Source organism: Perca flavescens, chromosome 2 (genome assembly GCF_004354835.1).
Source record: "Perca flavescens isolate YP-PL-M2 chromosome 2, PFLA_1.0, whole genome shotgun sequence".
Taxonomy (NCBI): domain Eukaryota; kingdom Metazoa; phylum Chordata; class Actinopteri; order Perciformes; family Percidae; genus Perca; species Perca flavescens.
The window spans coordinates 12615480-12633545 of record NC_041332.1 but is presented as its reverse complement, the minus strand read 5'-3'; the positions used below and the strand labels follow the sequence as shown (position 1 = coordinate 12633545).

Below are 18066 nucleotides of genomic sequence, written 5' to 3'. Positions count from 1 at the left end.
AGTTCGAACTATTCCTCAACATGGCAAAACTGTGGGGAATTGGTATCACCACCAACAGTAGATCATTGGTGTGTATCTGTTGAGAGCATTTAAAAAATGACATGAACAGACAAACGGTACACAGAACACAGGAATTAAAAATAATTTACATGGAGTTTATTACAACATAATTTGATTAAGATCTTCAGTACAAAGTATCTGAACAAATACATCCCTTAATTTATATTTTTGGCACTTATTTTCAAAGTAGCAGAGTGGTGTAGTAACAGACATTAATTTTGCTTATGAGATGCCCCAATGGCACAAAAGTGTGAAAAACTCCATACCAGCAAATTTCCCTTTGAAGACCATCGTTACTCTGTAGTGTAAATAAAACAATCATAGTTGATGTGTTGTTGTAGAGCAGCCGGAAACAGTTGTTGATGTAACAAATCACGCAATCAGAAATCATTGTGCAGATGAAATTAGTCTTTCAATTGGTCAATTTTATTTCCTGCAGAATAAAAATGGTCCGAGCACCTCAGCTGTTGAGAACCAATCACACTGAAGCTTTTTTTGTGATGTCACAACGGTGATGAATGTGGTGGTTGGGCCACGTGGCTCTGGAACAAAGTAATCCTATCCAGCAGTGTTAGTGGGATGTCTCTGATGACTGAAGGCAGGTCTTCATGCTGTAATGGATAGATGACCACACTCAGGGCAGAGCGCTCGACTGAAAATCTAACAGAGAGAAAACACAAGAAAAGGTGAATTGATTTGGCTATTTAGTATTTCATGAGTTTGTCCTCACACACACACACAAGCACAGACCTGTCCAGCAGAGCTTTCTGCAGTGTGCGACAAGCCACTAAGGTGCCACCCATGAACATGTGGCACATGATGACATGGCTGCATCGCTCCATGAAGGTTTCTGCGGCCGATGGGTCAAAGGTACCGCTGCGTGAGATAAGGCAGAGACGCTGCAGACGAGAGCAGCAGGACAAAGCCTCAAAGAATGATGTGTTGGCATTCAGATAGGGCTGCTCTAACCTAAAACACACAGACACACAATGTCCGATAAATTAAAAATTAAAAAGATGAGCAAACAAACTCCTTCCATTTAATTTAATTAGACTACCTGGTGTATTGCCCTATATTTTTGTAGTGAATATAAGGCACCCCGTTTCATGAAAAACAAAAACAAAACTCAACATAACACTACACTGTAAATCTGACTATGGTTTGCCTGTTTGGGGGTTCCCATAGTTATCAGAAAAAAAATACAACGTGCTAATTCCAAATCTTCACAGGTTTTATAATTCTTTGTATAAAAAATAAATAAAAAAAAGCCACAACAAAAAACAACACTAGGATCAATTGATTAATTCAACTAATACATTAAATATTATAATTAACTTATAACACATGCTTTTATTGGAAAGGGGGACAATCTGTTAACTAAAAGGGACCTACAATAATAAATATGACTGTACTGTCTGATGGTTAGTGTTTAGTATTAAAGGTAAATGAAGGGTACACAAAGACATCTTCTAACCTGAGTTCCTGAAGCTGTGTGCACTGTTTTAGTGTGTCCAGCAAGGCCGGGGTGTAGTTCATGGTTTTTAGTGATCCCATGTTGGCAAGGGATAATACCTGAAGATCTTTGCACTGCCTGGTCAGCTGTATCAGCCCTGTCCCCTTAAGGACCCCAGGAAGCCCAGCCAGAGTCAGGCGGCGTAATCGAGGCAAAGCCTCAAGTGCCGCCAAGTGTGCATCGCCAACTCCTCGTGCCCACGCACACATACCACGAGGCTCCACACTGGCACGAGTGCAGGGCTCAAGCCGAGGCAGTGCAGAGACAAAACCTGGACCAATGAGCTCTAAGGTCTCCAAAAAAGGGCAGCCAGCTAAGAGCAGAGTGAGCCCTGAAGTGCTGTCCCCTGACAGAGAAGACTCTGAATCTGGCTTGTAATTCTGGAGCCCCACACGTGGAGTCTTCTTTAGCCCCAGGAACAACGGAGAGGGAGACGTGTTGTTTGTGGAGATCTGATGTGTGTTCAAGCCGTCTGACAGAGCGCAGGCAGGCAGAGTGAGAGAGCACAGGTGTGTGAGTTTGGCCAAGCTGGCACACAGGTGTGTTTCTGCACCTAGCCCAGGTGAGTTTTCATGATGATAGTGTGTGTGCATCAGGTTCAGGTGTTTAATGTTGGAACAGCCAACTGCCAACCGGCTCATTGTGTCAGGAACCAGCTGATCTTCCACACTCCTGCACTCTGAGTAAAGGACCTTGTTGATCCCACTGAGGTTCAGGCTGGTCAGCTGCGTGGCGTCTTTGACTCCTCCTTCCAACAATGACTGGAACACCTGTGGCCACAACGCTGGGCAGCGGCTGAAGCTCAGGTGCTTCGGACTGTTTCCCTCCAGGGCTCGCTTTAGGGACAAGGAATCTAGCCAGGACCGAGGAAGCTGGAGGGCCTCCAGGTCACCTCGTTGACCCAAGCTCTGGGCCAGCGAGGGAGCAGCAGCCCAGTGGGCAGGGTTTGGGCCAGGAATCGACACAAGGAAAACTTTGAGACCCTTTGGAACATGAACGCTGAACACTGCCAGGTAGAGCAGGAGCAAGGTCTGATTTACCTGGAGACATAGACAAATTACAAACTGCACAGTGTATACTGCAGATACATTGGAATACAGTATATTACATGTACATGCAGACTAGCAAACTCACCTCTCCAGGAGCCAGCCTGGCAGTGAACTCCTCCAGCTGTTGGTAATGTGGCACACTGCTCTGACCCATCATTAACTGACAGCAAACACCGATACCCTCTCTGGTCACGTCTGAGATGTCAAACTGCAGCATCAGCCTGCAGTGCACAGACAGAAACACACATTCAACATTGTAGCAGTAAAACAGTGACAACAATGTGAATGCATGAAGTTCCATCACTAAACTCAACCAAACTACCTTTTGTAGTTTTTAATGAAATGTCTCCAAAGCTATTAGATTGATTGTAAACATGTTGGTCGATGAGCCCTTTACTTTTCCTCTAGCACTCATTGTCCAATACTTTGGTTTATGAGCAAATACCTGCCAACTAATGACATTCTCATCTGCCTCACCTGCACTTTGTGCTAATGTTAGCATTCTAAACTAAGATGTGTTAGTATTTACCTAGTAAAACCTAACAGAGCCTTTAGCATGGCTGTAGACTCTTAGTCTTGTTAGTCTTACGCTAGCCACACACTGCCTGCGTGGCGTGAGCGTGGCGTTTCTGTTGCGTGGCGTTTTCGGTCTTTGCACACCAGAAACGTGTCTGACGTAGCGCTGCTGCCTTGTCTGTACACATGTATGTTTCCCATTGATTAACTGCACTCAAGCAGTAGTATACTTCATGTTAAACATAAATATATACTGATTTGATTACAGCAAAGACAACATCGGCAGTATTGACGGCAAAATAGGCTACAGAATATTTTGTTCTGTATTGACAGGTGCAATATTGGAAAATCAAGATTTAGTATTATTTTTTTAAATTACATTTATATCTGCATTTATGTCAAAACCCAGAGACTTTCAAACATCAACATGTCATTTATGAAATGTATTTGTGTCAAAATGACATATAAACATCTTTTCCTATTCTATTTTGAATGGAAACGCCTCCAACACGCTTGCGTGTTGCGTGAAAAATAGGCGTCGGTTCTATTTCTAGCATGCACGCCTCTTACGCGGCTCGAGTCGCGCCTGAGACTTGCGTGTCACGCAGGCGGTGTGTAAGCTCTAACCTGTTAACATGGGAGCCGAAATAAAAACGGACACGCCATGCAGCTGACACGCTCACGCCACCAGGCAGTGTGTAGCCGGCCTTAAGTGTTCTGCTCCATTCTGGGAATTTTACATTCCTATGGACACTACATGGTGCATGCTGGTATCTGCTTAATCACATAAAAATGGATACAATTAAATATATAGTGTACTGTGTGCCAAATAAGGAGTGATTCTGGACTCCAGCCTCATGTGAAATCTCAGTAATCGTACTTGCGGAGTTGGGCACAGCATGGCACCACACCATAACTCGGTGTCAATAGGGTCTGTCTGAGCTCTGACAGGCGGCTCAGTGAATCCACCGCCTCTGAACTGAGCTGAGCAGAGTTGAAGCCTGGCGTCACATCAAAAGCAAGTGATCTGAGCAGAGAGAGGGAGGAGAGGAGACGGGACAGACGCAGGGAAGTGAGGCGACAGCCGGTGACATCGAGGTGCGTCACTCCTCTGCAGCGAGCAAGAAGCTCCACTGTAGAGCCACACAGCCAGTAGCAACCATTCAGGCTGAGAGACTGCACGTGATTGGCTAGCTGCTTTAATACGTGGCGAACAAGTAGATCGTCAGCCTGGAGGAAACAAAAGAATACATTTGTATTAAATGTTTCCATCTGTTAAAATGCAACAAGGATTCCACTGTGTCAAATAAATGTATTTTAAATTTACAGAAAGTTCCACACATGTGCATGAACTTAAAGATTAATAGAAAACTGTGATAGAGATCTTCACTGAAACAATCTTGAAACATGATGCCTCTTCCGTTAAAAGAGCTTTACCAGATACTCCTCAGACAGGCTGACGTTTGTGAGCAGGGTCTTATCGTGGCACAGTGTGTGTAACTTGTGGCAGACGTTTGCCACGTTCCGCACCAGGTCACACACCGGAACATGACGGAGGATGCACAGCAGGATCTCATCGGACAAATCCGACATTCCCACCGAGGTAGATGATATTGTGTCCTCGTCAAATACAGCCTAAGACAGACAACAAACAGTGTCAAAGACAGTCAAGTGCGTTTAGACTCTTTGTGTGTTTAGTCAACCTTTGGAAAGAATTACCAAGATAACAAGATGCTACAAATCTTGTCTTAATGTCTGGTAGCAATGACTTATTCTTGGCATTTTGTTATTGAGGACCAACACAGAAAAGCTGTCATCAAGACACTAGATTATGGCTGGGTGATGGACGATCTATCATTCATACTGGGGTAGCTCTCTTTTTAAAAGGTCCCATGACATTGTGCTCTTTAGATGCTTTTATATAGGCCTTAGTAGTCCCCTAAGGCCGGTTACACACTGCACGCGTCTTGCGAGCGTGGCATTTCTGTTGTGTCTCAGCTGCGTGGATTTTTCTGTGTCCTACACACCAGAAGCGAGTCTGATGCGGCGCTGCTCCTGCTGCTAGATACAGGGAGGGCTGATCTCGGGACATAGCGCCGACAGATTCAAACTCTGAAAAATGGGTAATTGGGCTGTCTATGTAGCTGTAAAGAGGGGGGGGGGAGGGGGGGGGCAAGGTGGAGGGTGGGGGTGTTGACTTGACCAACTGCCACTTTGCTCGTTTGAAAGCAATGATGTCTCTCTCTCATGGGTGGGCCAAATTCTCTGGGCGGGCAAAGCAGAGAAAGGGGAGGTAACCTTGCTTGTTATGACCTCATAAGGAGAAGATTCCAGATCAGCCCATCTGAGCTTTCATTGGCAGAGCAGGATACCCAGGGCTCGGTTTACACCTATCACCATTTCTAGCCACTGGGGGACCATAGCTAACAATAACAGATATTAATGTTAAAAAACCTCATAAAGTGAAATTTTCATGCCATGGGACCTTTAATGTCTCTGCTTACGTTATTAAACCACTGAAGGCAATGCTGCAAATCAATCAGCTTGACTGCTTTATGGCATCACTGGATTTTTATATAATTTTGCATCAATGTCAGGTATTCTGTCAGTATTTAATTTGCTGGATATGCCAAAGTCAGACATTAATTTCTGGTTATTGTATCCATACACTTTTTCTCAAGTGATTTTTGAGAAGATTTAACATAATGATATCAATATTACAATATAAAATGACATTCATTCATATTGCGTATTGTCTTATTCTGGATACAGTTTAATTATTAACTAACGCTATAGTTTAAGCATTAACAATGCAATATTTCCTATTAGGAGGTAATGCAATTACTACGTAACATTGGCCGATTAGGAAGTAAAAAATATGAATGTTTCAAAGATGTAGCTTTTTCAAGATACAAGACACTTTGCAGCAAAGTGCATAGCTACGTGTTTAAACACATTATTAATTCTTTCTGCCTGCCTGTCCACTCACATACAAAATATTATTATTGTTGTTTAGCAGGTTAATAAAAAGGAGACACCAAACCACATGCATTTCTACCACGCGTATTAACCCAAACTTGTTAGAAAAACTTAGCAGAAATTTGGGTGAAGCCTGGTCTCACCTAGTTAGCGTTAACGTTAACGTTAGCTGGTTCGGTTGCTCTGCACGGCGTTACCGTTAACTATGAATGCGTTGTCGAGGTTTCTCGGTTTACCCACCTGTACAATTTGTCGGTCCATGTCCTCTGAAATCCCTCTCATGGTCCCACTCATGATTAGCAGGATTTTAAATTGTATTTCAGATGTTCATCCAGCCTTCATGTTCCGACCAACCCGCTTACATTGAACCACAGGCGGTGTAAAAACCGTTGACAGGACGGATCACGTTTGCTGCTGCACAATGTCGGAAGTCTGTCAGTGACGGACATACTTCCTGTCGGTCCAATGGGCAACACTTGATTCTTCTTTTCTTTTTTTTTTTAATTCACTCTATTATATAACAATCGTACAAACAATCAAGGCACAAAGTGATAGTACATTTGTCCAAAACGTGTCAACAGCTTTGAGGTAGAGAAATAAATATTGCAAATAATACTAAAGAAAATAAAAATAAAAATAAAATAAGATGCTAGGGGTCTTTTTAGTCCATAAGGGAATGTAAGTCCAACAAATATAAGTCTTTCAGCGTTTTTCTCTGTCATGTATTTTAAAGATGTAACAAAAAGCTTAACATCATTCTTCCAACCATTAATGTGAGGTTTGACTTTTAAATATTTGCACCTATGGATAAAATGTTTACAGTGCTCAATCAAGATATTAAACAAGAATTATATATTTTTATCCTTTAAAAATATTCCAGCTTTAATTGACATTTCGTTTAATGGGTGTAGCAGTATATCTTTAGATTGAAGCAGTATTGAAAAGACACAATTCATTAATCGGTTCACACGGAAAAAAAATATGTTCGACCGTCTCAATATCACTCTCACAGAAAACACAGGAGTTACTCTCCCAATTAAATTTTACATGTAGGAAGTGGTTTAAAGGATAAATATCATTCAATATTTTAAATGTCACTTCTTTAGCTTTTGGTGGGACAGGATACGATAGAGATCGTTTCCTAATCTTTCTAGCCTCCTTGTCACTGTAATCTCGGAGAACATATTTTCTTTTCAGTTGGAAAGGATAATATTTAATACATAATACACTCTTGACAAATTTGTTAGAGAACTGCTTGCTGTTCAAACTGACACCTTCAACACAGAGGCCTCATCTCTGATATAACATTTGCACGCAATAAAAGTACCTAAAAACAATGACTTCCTATTGGATAAAATGTATCTGTTATTCCATAGGGGTGTATTCTGGGGAGTAAAATTATGTTTAAAAATCAAATTCCAATAGAGGAGAACTTGCTGGTGAAAATCTGATAATTTCGTTGGCAGTTTACATAAATCATAATCACATCGCAATAAAAAATTAATACCTCCCAACTTCTTGAAAATTGCATCCGGTATGGTGAACCAAAAAGAGCGTTCGTTTGAAGTTAAATCTGTGGGGTGGAGGGCTTTAAGCTTTGATAGTATTCGTAATCTTATTAAGCATTTGTTTGTTTTGCGCAATAGTTCTGTAACCATACACATTTGTTAATATGAGAAAGTGGCTTTCAACTTTTAAAACGACCGTTAGCCAGTGACCTTCCCCATCTGCTCTGTATGTGATAATGTATCCTGGGAACCTATTAAAACAGATTGCTACAGTTTCTTCATAAATTATATAAATTGATAAACGTTGAATAACAAAGCTTATAAAAACTGTCCTACATTTCTGTTCACTTTTGTCTTGATTTTAACTTGTTTTCCTGTTTTTCTTTCAAAGGGTGTGATGGTTGGTATGGGCCAGAAAGATAGCTATGTTGGTGATGAGGCACAGAGCAAAAGGGGTATCCTGACCCTGAAGTACCCCATTGAGCATGGTATCGTCACCAACTGGGACGACATGGAGAAGATCTGGCATCACACCTTCTACAACGAGCTGAGAGTTGCGCCCGAGGAGCACCCCGTCCTACTCACAGAGGCTCCCCTGAACCCCAAGGCCAACAGGGAAAAGATGACCCAGGTAACGAGGGCTTGACACACTGACATTTCCTCTCAATCAGGAAACCCACTCAGCTCACCTGTAGGGCTCCGCAACGGGAAAATGTGTTGCCGCTCAGGCATCTCTTCTTCTGCTCAATCTGTCCATTTCCTCCTGCTCCTTCAATCTCCAGGTTTCTTCTATCCTGTGCTGATCTTTTCATCTCTGCGGATGCTTCAGGTGTCTATCTCGCTTCACTGTGATGCATCAGGAATGACTTGTTGCAGCATGGTTACCGCTGAGTTCAAATTAGGCTTGTTTTAGACCGACAAGCATCTAACTTCACTGGTGTTTCTGCATGATGCAACCAATGACAGTAGAGCAGGTAGCTGCACTCATACTGTACAGTCAACGTGACCAAACTATAAAGTATAGGTTATTGTATTGATTGGTTTTCGTATGGTATTAATACTTAAAACAGGACTGTGTGCTGTGCTTTTCTCGCTTCTGACTGTACTAACCCGTACTAGCTTACTTCAAGTTACTTTGACTCACTGACTCATCTCTCGTCTTCTCTGTCCTCCAGATCATGTTCGAGACCTTCAACACCCCTGCCATGTATGTGGCCATCCAGGCTGTGCTGTCCCTGTACGCCTCTGGTCGTACCACTGGTATTGTCATGGACTCTGGTGATGGTGTGACCCACACAGTGCCCATCTATGAAGGCTACGCCCTGCCCCATGCCATCCTCAGGTTGGACCTGGCTGGCAGAGTCCTCACAGACTACCTCATGAAGATCCTGACTGAGAGGGGTTACAGCTTCACCACCACAGGTTGGCACACAAAAAAAAAAAAACATGCTGATAATTGAAGCAAGGGAAAACTTACAAGGAAAAAAAGAAAAAACTGGATCTGACTATAAAATGTCTTTTGTTTTACAGCTGAGCGTGAGATTGTGCGTGACATTAAGGAGAAGCTGTGTTATGTTGCACTGGACTTTGAGCAAGAAATGGGCACTGCTGCCTCCTCTTCATCCCTGGAGAAGAGCTACGAGCTGCCTGACGGACAGGTCATCACCATTGGAAATGAGAGGTTCCGTTGCCCCGAGGCCCTCTTCCAGCCTTCTTTCCTTGGTAAGAAATATATTTCAATCAGTGCACTAGTTGAAATATACTTATGTACTGAGTTTGATAACAAACACATAGAGGGAGTTAACTGTTAGGAAGCATAGGGTAAGACGGGAGTAGTTTTTAAAGCATGTGGAACACAAACTTACAGTCTACTTTACACCCTCTCACAGGTATGGAGTCTTGCGGTATTCATGAAACTACCTTCAACAGCATCATGAAGTGTGACGTGGACATCCGTAAGGATCTGTACGCCAACACTGTGCTCTCTGGAGGTACCACCATGTACCCTGGCATCGCTGACCGTATGCAGAAGGAAATTACTGCCCTGGCACCCACCACCATGAAGATCAAGGTATATCTCATTCTCATTACTGTGACTCCCATCCTCCCTGGGGCAATGATTCAAAAATGTTTCCAGAAAGCTCTTTACCTCTACTGCCACTCAGTGGCCAAACATGCAATATAGAGGCTCTCTGCTCATCTTTTAGCTTCTCCTACATTTAACTGTAGACTTGAAATATCTGCAGGATTTCAGTGCATTTGCCAATAGATGTTGATTTGACATATTTTAACTGTTTATTTTATGTTTTTCTGCAGATCATTGCTCCCCCAGAGAGGAAGTACTCTGTATGGATCGGTGGCTCCATCCTGGCTTCCCTGTCCACCTTCCAGCAGATGTGGGTCTGCAAGCAGGAGTACGATGAATCCGGCCCCAGCATTGTTTGTAGAAAGTGCTTTTAAACCACTTGCAAGTTTACTTGCGTAAAATAAATATATCTCTATAGATAGACCTCAAGGAAACTTACTTACTTAAAAGTATTAGAATGTAGAAATATGTATATATGTAGAAATACAGAAGTATTTCTGCTACAGCAGCTACATTTGTGAAAAGCTTCAAAAGTAAAAGTACTCATTAGGCAGCAGAATGATATTACATTATTGGATGATTATTATTATTATTATTATTATTATTATTATTATTATTATTATGTATGCATTACTGTGTAAACAGTATTTTATGTTGTAGTATCTGGTCATACATTTAGCTAATTAACAGTTTTTTATCCAACTGATAGTTTAAACTATAACAATCTATAATGCATCATACTTAATAAACAGCATATATTTTGTTTTTGTATAACATGAATCTTGAACCTACTACTTAACTACTAACTGTCGCTGTCAGATAAATGTAGTGAAGTACAAATGACAGTATTTGCCTCTGAAATGTAGTGGAGTAAAAGTAAAGTACAGGTGTCTGTATTATACTTAAGTACAGTACTTGATTAAATGTACTTGGCTACTTTCACTACTGGTTTTAATATACTTTTCAGATTCTTTATGAAAAACAGATATACATACTTTTGGCCAAACTTGGCAAAAATCAAATTTAGCAAATATTTTTGTTATATTTTGTAGATATATATTTACTGTTTGGGTTCTTAAATTTCACGGAAAAATAAACCAACAAGCATTTACAGACACAAAGAGCTTTATTTATTTCTAAATGCTCGTTTGTTCATTTTTCAATATAACACATGACCAAACTATAAACTAGTTCTGTAGTTTTGCAATACTGTTATACAAGATTACTATCCAAAGTGAATTGGCCCCTTTAATTAAAATGTTAATTCCGCTGTTAAAAAAGGAAGTAAATATGGAGCCAGTATGTGGGGACATATGTTAAGCAAGGTTGTCTGCTTTTGAAACAAAGAACGGTGTGTAAGGATGGTGACAAAACAAGTCCCGCTCTTGTCAAATTTTCACAAAACCTGTGATGAATATTTATTACTGGGAAATGACAGTGAAAATATTATCCTGCAGCAGTTATGACTTCTTAGTAGTCTATTCTACAAAGTCATTGATAAGATCTGATTTATGATTACTTATCCTATTTAGTTGTCCACAGGATGGTACTATGGCAAAAAGTTTCACAATGAAGTGATGCTCTACCTAAACTCTTATCTTTACACTCACAGGTCACTTAATCAGTAAGAAATATTAAACAAAAATATTGTTAAGTATACAGTATAACAATAGAATCTACAAATTTACAAAAATATACAATATACTATACTATAATATAATATACTTCTCCTAAAGTCCACTGTCGTCTCCACAGTCTTCTTGGGATTTAACTCCAGGTGGTTCTGATTGCACCATTGGACCAGCTGTTCCAACTCCTGTCTGTAAGCAGACTCATCACCATTCTGGATCAAACCAATGATGGTGGTGTCATCATCTGCAAACTTCAGGAGTTTTACAGACGGGTTCTTTGAGGTGCAGTCATTAGTGAAGAGGGAGAAGAGCAGCAGGGAGAGGACACACCCCTGTGGTGCGCCAGTGCTGATGGACATGCTGCTGGAGGAAACTGATGATCCACTGACAGGTGGTGGCAGGCGCTGAGAACTGGGTGAACTTTTAGGAGTTCAGGGATGATGGTGTTGAACCCTGAGCTGAAGTCCACTAACAAGATCCTGGCATACATCCCTGGGGAGTTGAGGTGGTGCAGGATGTATTGCAGTCCCATATTGACAGCATCATCTGCCGACCTGTTTGCCCTGTAGGCAAACTGCAGGGAGTCCAGCTGGGGTCCGGTTATGTCCTTCAGGTGGCTCAACACCAGTCTTTCAAAGGATTTCATGATGACAGACCTGCAGTCATTTAATCCTATGATGGAGGGTTTTTTGGGGGACTAGGATGATGGTGGACAGGGATAATTGTTTCCTCATGTTCTCTCAATGGACCAAAAGTATTTCAATTTCCGTAGAAACTTCTCAATCAACTCCTGCGTGACTTTCATCCAACAGTTAACTGAAGAGACATATTGATGTGTGGAAGACTTGACTTGCTATTGTAGTAAAAGCACAGGTTTTATTAACACTAATAATGATGCCTTTGTTCTGCTCAAGTGTCCTAGTGAGCCATGACGTGTGACAATACCAGGGCCCTGAAACTGAAGCAGCCAATTCAGCCATCCTTCATTTTATTTATTTGTATGACATTGAATCTTGTGTGCGACATGTGTCCAACTTCTTTATTGTATGTGCATTTTTTTGTAAAGTGTCATAAGTGCTGTAAAGAAAAAGAGCACTATGTAGGGTGCCTGGGTAGCTCACCTGGTAGAACAGGTACCCATACATACAAATTAAATCTCTTCAGCTGTCTATAAAGGCCTAAAAAAAATATAATATCTTTTTAACCCAAAGATTAAAGTGTGTGATACAATACAAATCCTGGGATGATCAATATGAATTTCTTTTAATATTTGTGAGCCAAGCTGAATAAACACCAAGTAGACAGACCGGAATTTTAGACATGTGCGCTTTATTAAGTTGTTGTGTACACCAGAGGCTTGAAGCCCCATGCACAAACCTTCATACAAGGTAGAAGCTTTGTCTTTTGCATAATGACAAAAACAAACTGGACCAAGTATCATTTAAGGCTGAAAGTACAAAAACAAAAGATTACATAATTTACATAAGCAATACTACACGTCTGTTGGGCAGTGGGCCCAACCAGAGAATAAACCTTCATAGAGGCAAATAAGGTGGTGAACAAACACATCTGAAATGACCTACACAAACACGACAATGGACATGTTCCTCACACATTCACACCGCCTGGGCCGCTCTGTACTTCCTGCAGAGTTTCTCCCCATCAGGGGGCATGGTGCTATAGCCATAGTGATGAGGGAAAATGGGAAGTGTTGTGGGCTCAACATACACCAGTGTGTTGGTGTAAGCATGTATGCAGAGCCAGTCGTTTGGGTTTGTAGCAGTGTGTGTTTTGGGGAAGCGGACTGACAAGTCTTTTAGAAGCACTTCCTGTGGACAATGCTGGGGCCGGATTCATCGTACTCCTGCTTGCTGATCCACATCTGCTGGAAGGTGGACAGGGAAGCCAGGATGGAGCCACCGATCCATACGGAGTACTTCCTCTCTGGGGGAGCAATGATCTGCAAAAAAACATCAAATAAGAGTTAAAATATGTCAAATCAACATCTATTGGCAAATGCACTGAAATCCTGCAGATATTTCAAGTCTACAGTTAAATGTAGGAGAAGCTAAAAGATGAGCAGAGAGCCTCTATATTGCATGTTTGGCCACTGAGTGGCAGTAGAGGTAAAGAGCTTTCTGGAAACATTTTTGAATCATTGCCCCAGGGAGGATGAGAGTCACAGTAATGAGAATGAGATATACCTTGATCTTCATGGTGGTGGGTGCCAGGGCAGTAATTTCCTTCTGCATACGGTCAGCGATGCCAGGGTACATGGTGGTACCTCCAGAGAGCACAGTGTTGGCGTACAGATCCTTACGGATGTCCACGTCACACTTCATGATGCTGTTGAAGGTAGTTTCATGAATACCGCAAGACTCCATACCTGTGAGAGGGTGTAAAGTAGACTGTAAGTTTGTGTTCCACATGCTTTAAAAACTACTCCCGTCTTACCCTATGCTTCCTAACAGTTAACTCCCTCTATGTGTGTTATCAAACTCAGTACATAAGTATATTTCAACTAGTGCACTGATTGAAATATATTTATTACCAAGGAAAGAAGGCTGGAAGAGGGCCTCGGGGCAACGGAACCTCTCATTTCCAATGGTGATGACCTGTCCGTCAGGCAGCTCGTAGCTCTTCTCCAGGGATGAAGAGGAGGCAGCAGTGCCCATTTCTTGCTCAAAGTCCAGTGCAACATAACACAGCTTCTCCTTAATGTCACGCACAATCTCACGCTCAGCTGTAAAACAAAAGACATTTTATAGTCAGATCCAGTTTTTTCTTTTTTTCCTTGTAAGTTTTCCCTTGCTTCAATTATCAGCATGTTTTTTTTTTGTGTGCCAACCTGTGGTGGTGAAGCTGTAACCCCTCTCAGTCAGGATCTTCATGAGGTAGTCTGTGAGGTCTCTGCCAGCCAGGTCCAACCTGAGGATGGCATGGGGCAGGGCGTAGCCTTCATAGATGGGCACTGTGTGGGTCACACCATCACCAGAGTCCATGACAATACCAGTGGTACGACCAGAGGCGTACAGGGACAGCACAGCCTGGATGGCCACATACATGGCAGGGGTGTTGAAGGTCTCGAACATGATCTGGAGGACAGAGAAGACGAGAGATGAGTCAGTGAGTCAAAGTAACTTGAAGTAAGCTAGTGCGGGTTAGTACAGTCAGAATCGAGAAAAGCACAGCACACAGTCCTGTTTTAAGTATTAATACCATACAAAAACCAATCAATACAATAACCTATACTTTATAGTTTGGTCACGTTGACTGTACAGTATGAGTGCAGCTACCTGCTCTACCGTCATTGGTTGCATCATGCAGAAACACCAGTGAAGTTAGATGCTTGTCGGTCTAAAACAAGCCTAATTTGAACTCAGCGGTAACCATGCTGCAACAAGTCATTCCTGATGCATCACAGTGAAGCGAGATAGACACCTGAAGCATCCGCAGAGATGAAAAGATCAGCACAGGATAGAAGAAACCTGGAGATTGAAGGAGCAGGAGGAAATGGACAGATTGAGCAGAAGAAGAGATGCCTGAGCGGCAACACATTTTCCCGTTGCGGAGCCCTACAGGTGAGCGGAGTGGGTTTCCCGATTGAGAGGAAATGTCAGTGTGTCAAGCCCTCGTTACCTGGGTCATCTTTTCCCTGTTGGCCTTGGGGTTCAGGGGAGCCTCTGTGAGTAGGACGGGGTGCTCCTCGGGCGCAACTCTCAGCTCGTTGTAGAAGGTGTGATGCCAGATCTTCTCCATGTCGTCCCAGTTGGTGACGATACCATGCTCAATGGGGTACTTCAGGGTCAGGATACCCCTTTTGCTCTGTGCCTCATCACCAACATAGCTATCTTTCTGGCCCATACCAACCATCACACCCTTTGAAAGAAAACAGGAAAACAAGTTAAAATCAAGACAAAAGTGAACAGAAATGTGGGACAGTTTTTACAAGCTTTGTTATTCATAGTTTATCAATTTATATAATTTATGAAGAAACTGTACCTGATGTCTTGGACGTCCAACAATGGAGGGGAACACAGCACGCGGAGCATCATCTCCTGCAAAGCCAGCTTTGCACATACCGGATCCGTTGTCAACAACGAGGGCGGCGATTTCGTCATCCATTTTCTGGACAGAGAAGAGGAGGGATGAAAAAGGGGGAGAACAGTTTAAAACTGATGCTCCGTGACAGTTGTGCGTTACATCTGGCAAACATCCACTAGGTTAAAGCCTTGTCATTATGACAAATGGACGCTGGATGTCGCAGTGGCGCAGGTCCCAGTCCAATTCCAGAGCTGAGAAACAAAGGCGGTTTCTCCCACTGTCTGGCCATGGCCATATAAGGCAAAAGTGAGAGCAGCTTAGGAGACGGCGGCAGCCCGGCCCGTGAAGCCGCCCAATGTGTCGTTAAACCTCAAACGACACCGATACCGGCCACTCCCTTCACCGGAGTCATAACTGAATTAAGCATCCACACATCTCCAACACCAGCTTTAATACAGCAGTTTAACAGTTGAGATGGATGAACTTCCATCCGCTGTCATGTCAGTCATCAGGTGTACCGTTGTCGTGAGTCGTGACCAGCCATAGTTACAAGGTTAGGCTATGTGAAAACCAACTTCTAACGTTACCTGACATTTGTTAGATGTAACGTTAACGGTTGTCAAATTACTTCTTAGCTGTAGCCTAATGTCACAGCCACCTACCTGCAATTTGAGTTAACACCAAGTGTTTTAAATTCAATCCGTCTAATCTGCAATCATCTGCCTGTGAAATCGGAGACACCGAACCCGGGGACCGAGCCAAAGCAGATGCTTACATGTAAACGAGAAGGTCAAGCTTTTTGAACGCAGTCTGATTTGTTAAAGTGATGAAGTGATGACAGCACGGATCACGGTGGTTATTTCACACCATGTGTTAAACATAAATGACAGCATGGAGACACATCTATTACGTTATTGTTACTGGAAGCAGCCCTTTAAACTGTAACGGTGCTAGTCAGAAACGGAATGAATGGCAGGCTAACGTTACGTGATCGAGGGAATTTAAATTAGCAGCTCCAAAAGGTTGCTTCAACCTGATGGAAGTCACACAGAAAACCTCACATCATAACTTAACGTTAACATGCCGACTACATTCAGTTTGGTTGCTAAACATTACGTTCACATTTTGTTAAAGAAATGCATTTAAACTGTGACAAAAAAAACCCCAAAAACTTTCATCTTTTTTCAGCAGTTGTCTTACCTGTTTGAGGGAGGGTTATCGGCTTAGAAGGGCTGTGACTGAACGCTACACTCCGGTAGGATGTCTGAGCTTGACTGCAATGGAGGCCAATAAATTGCAGGGTTTTATCACAGCTCGCGCTGCATCCCCTCTCCATAAAAGGAAAACTTTCTGCACGGCGTCCTCTGATTGGTCCAGTCGCATCCACTGGGTGTGGCGCATGCAGATACCGTCCTGCGCTCTGACAAGTCGGAGGGGACAGGCAACACAACAAATAACCTATATAGGCTACTATCAATACTATCAACATGGGGTTGTTCAGTGTTCAATTAAACACATTTGTAGATCATTCATCATCTGTATCATCTGTATGATGATTGCAATGGGGGTGATACACAAGTGTGATGGGCTACACAATAAATCTCAGAACTCTGGCTTCACATCACAGTCTTATTGAGTACGAAACAAGTTGAAATAGGCTATGGGCTTTTATTTAATTTTAATATTGCTACATTGAGCTAATGCGCACATTTTGATGCAAGTCAGTCCAGCCTATTGTTTTAATCCCTGACATCATCCACATTGGCAAGGGGCCCCCATTTTCTCAGTGATGACGCAAACTTTTAATCACATTTGATTAACATACCCATGCAATTGTCTTATGTTCTTTATTTGTGCATAGGAGGAAAACAACAGGTCCATGATGAATTTAAAGTGAAGCACAAAAACAACAGAACTGAATTGCACTGTGCTAATGCATTTGCAAAGTCAAGGCAGATACTCGTGGTTAGTTGTGCCAGGACATGGGGTGGTTACAATCTCAGGGTCACTGACAGCACTGTGAAAACCCTGATTAACACGTCGGCCCTGGCATACCAGTTTCTCTCACTCACACACACACACACACACACACACACACACACACACACACACACACACACACACACACGCAGGGCAGAGTGACAGTGAATCTCTTATCTCTCATCACTTGTAATGTTTATGTGAGTGGAGGGGGCAGATTAACCTTGCTTGACAGGTGTCTCATTTCCAGAACATACCTATATTTGGTGTCAAATTGAACTGTGAGGCATACTGTGAAATTAGTATTGAGTAATCTGACTCACTTTGATAATGATAGACACACCTGCTCATTGACACACACTCATTGACACACACAAATATGTAACGCAAGGCTTAAGGTCCAACCTGAAATACTGTTTTAGACAATCTATTTATTTTCCCGATAACACACTTCGAAGTCTTTATGCAAAGCTCATTTTATAAACTTTAGTTGGAGGTGCTGTTTTAACTCAGTAAGGGCACCAGACAAAGACTCATAAACTTGCAGTAGGAATTCTCACTGGCTCTATGTGTTCCTAATAAGGATATATGGGAGCTGGCTCACCAAACTTGACAGGAAGTAGGTTTCACAGTGCTTCACTTCTGCAGATGCACACGGGAAGTGACCACACAGAGACACTAAGGATAGAAGGGGGGGTGA

The 18066-nt window shown here is 42.4% G+C and overlaps 3 protein-coding genes across 4 annotated transcripts; 1 reads left to right on the top strand and 2 right to left on the bottom strand.

Annotated features, from left to right (window-relative positions):
- Positions 1 to 134: 134 nt before the first annotated feature.
- Positions 135 to 6589, bottom strand: fbxl18 (F-box and leucine-rich repeat protein 18). The gene is made up of 7 exons (XM_028591210.1): positions 6358 to 6589; positions 4576 to 4773; positions 4019 to 4368; positions 2708 to 2843; positions 1535 to 2613; positions 811 to 1029; positions 135 to 720 (listed from the first exon to the last, which is right to left on the bottom strand). The coding sequence occupies exons 1-7, from the start codon at positions 6409 to 6411 to the stop codon at positions 564 to 566; spliced, it is 2193 nt and encodes a 730-aa protein (XP_028447011.1). The 5' UTR covers positions 6412 to 6589; the 3' UTR covers positions 135 to 563.
- Positions 6590 to 8016: 1427 nt separating this feature from the next.
- LOC114564075 (actin, cytoplasmic 2) lies at positions 8017 to 11497 on the top strand. Of its 2 annotated transcripts, XM_028591243.1 has the most exons (6): positions 8017 to 8256; positions 8801 to 9047; positions 9156 to 9347; positions 9515 to 9696; positions 9942 to 10039; positions 11467 to 11497. In XM_028591243.1, exons 1-6 carry the CDS (start codon positions 8023 to 8025, stop codon positions 11480 to 11482), a joined length of 969 nt encoding a protein of 322 aa, XP_028447044.1. In that variant the 5' UTR covers positions 8017 to 8022; the 3' UTR covers positions 11483 to 11497. The 2 variants fall into 2 exon arrangements, with proteins under 2 accessions (XP_028447044.1, XP_028447036.1); XM_028591235.1 differs by lacking the exon at positions 11467 to 11497 and having other exon boundaries at positions 9942 to 10100.
- A 1153-nt stretch (positions 11498 to 12650) lies between these two features.
- LOC114564303 (actin, cytoplasmic 2) lies at positions 12651 to 16693 on the bottom strand. The gene is made up of 7 exons (XM_028591565.1): positions 16587 to 16693; positions 15345 to 15470; positions 14982 to 15221; positions 14191 to 14437; positions 13894 to 14085; positions 13547 to 13728; positions 12651 to 13302 (listed from the first exon to the last, which is right to left on the bottom strand). Exons 2-7 carry the CDS (start codon positions 15465 to 15467, stop codon positions 13159 to 13161), a joined length of 1128 nt encoding a protein of 375 aa, XP_028447366.1. The 5' UTR covers positions 15468 to 15470; positions 16587 to 16693; the 3' UTR covers positions 12651 to 13158.
- Between the last annotated feature and the right edge of the window lie 1373 nt (positions 16694 to 18066).

Coding starts and splice junctions, on each gene's coding strand:
- LOC114564303 (XM_028591565.1), bottom strand. CDS start 15,467: ATGGATGACGAAATCGCCGCCCTCGTTGTTGACAACGGATCCGGTATG. Junction 14,438..14,981: donor ACAGGGAAAAGATGACCCAG/GTAACGAGGGCT, acceptor TCTGTCCTCCAG/ATCATGTTCGAGACCTTCAA. Junction 13,729..13,893: donor CTTCCAGCCTTCTTTCCTTG/GTAATAAATATA, acceptor ACCCTCTCACAG/GTATGGAGTCTTGCGGTATT.
- LOC114564075 (XM_028591235.1), top strand. CDS start 8,023: ATGGTTGGTATGGGCCAGAAAGATAGCTATGTTGGTGATGAGGCACAG. Junction 9,048..9,155: donor TTACAGCTTCACCACCACAG/GTTGGCACACAA, acceptor TTTGTTTTACAG/CTGAGCGTGAGATTGTGCGT. Junction 9,697..9,941: donor CCACCACCATGAAGATCAAG/GTATATCTCATT, acceptor GTTTTTCTGCAG/ATCATTGCTCCCCCAGAGAG.
- fbxl18 (XM_028591210.1), bottom strand. CDS start 6,411: ATGAGTGGGACCATGAGAGGGATTTCAGAGGACATGGACCGACAAATT. Junction 4,369..4,575: donor GCCTGTCTGAGGAGTATCTG/GTAAAGCTCTTT, acceptor TGTTTCCTCCAG/GCTGACGATCTACTTGTTCG. Junction 721..810: donor CAGAAAGCTCTGCTGGACAG/GTCTGTGCTTGT, acceptor TCTCTCTGTTAG/ATTTTCAGTCGAGCGCTCTG.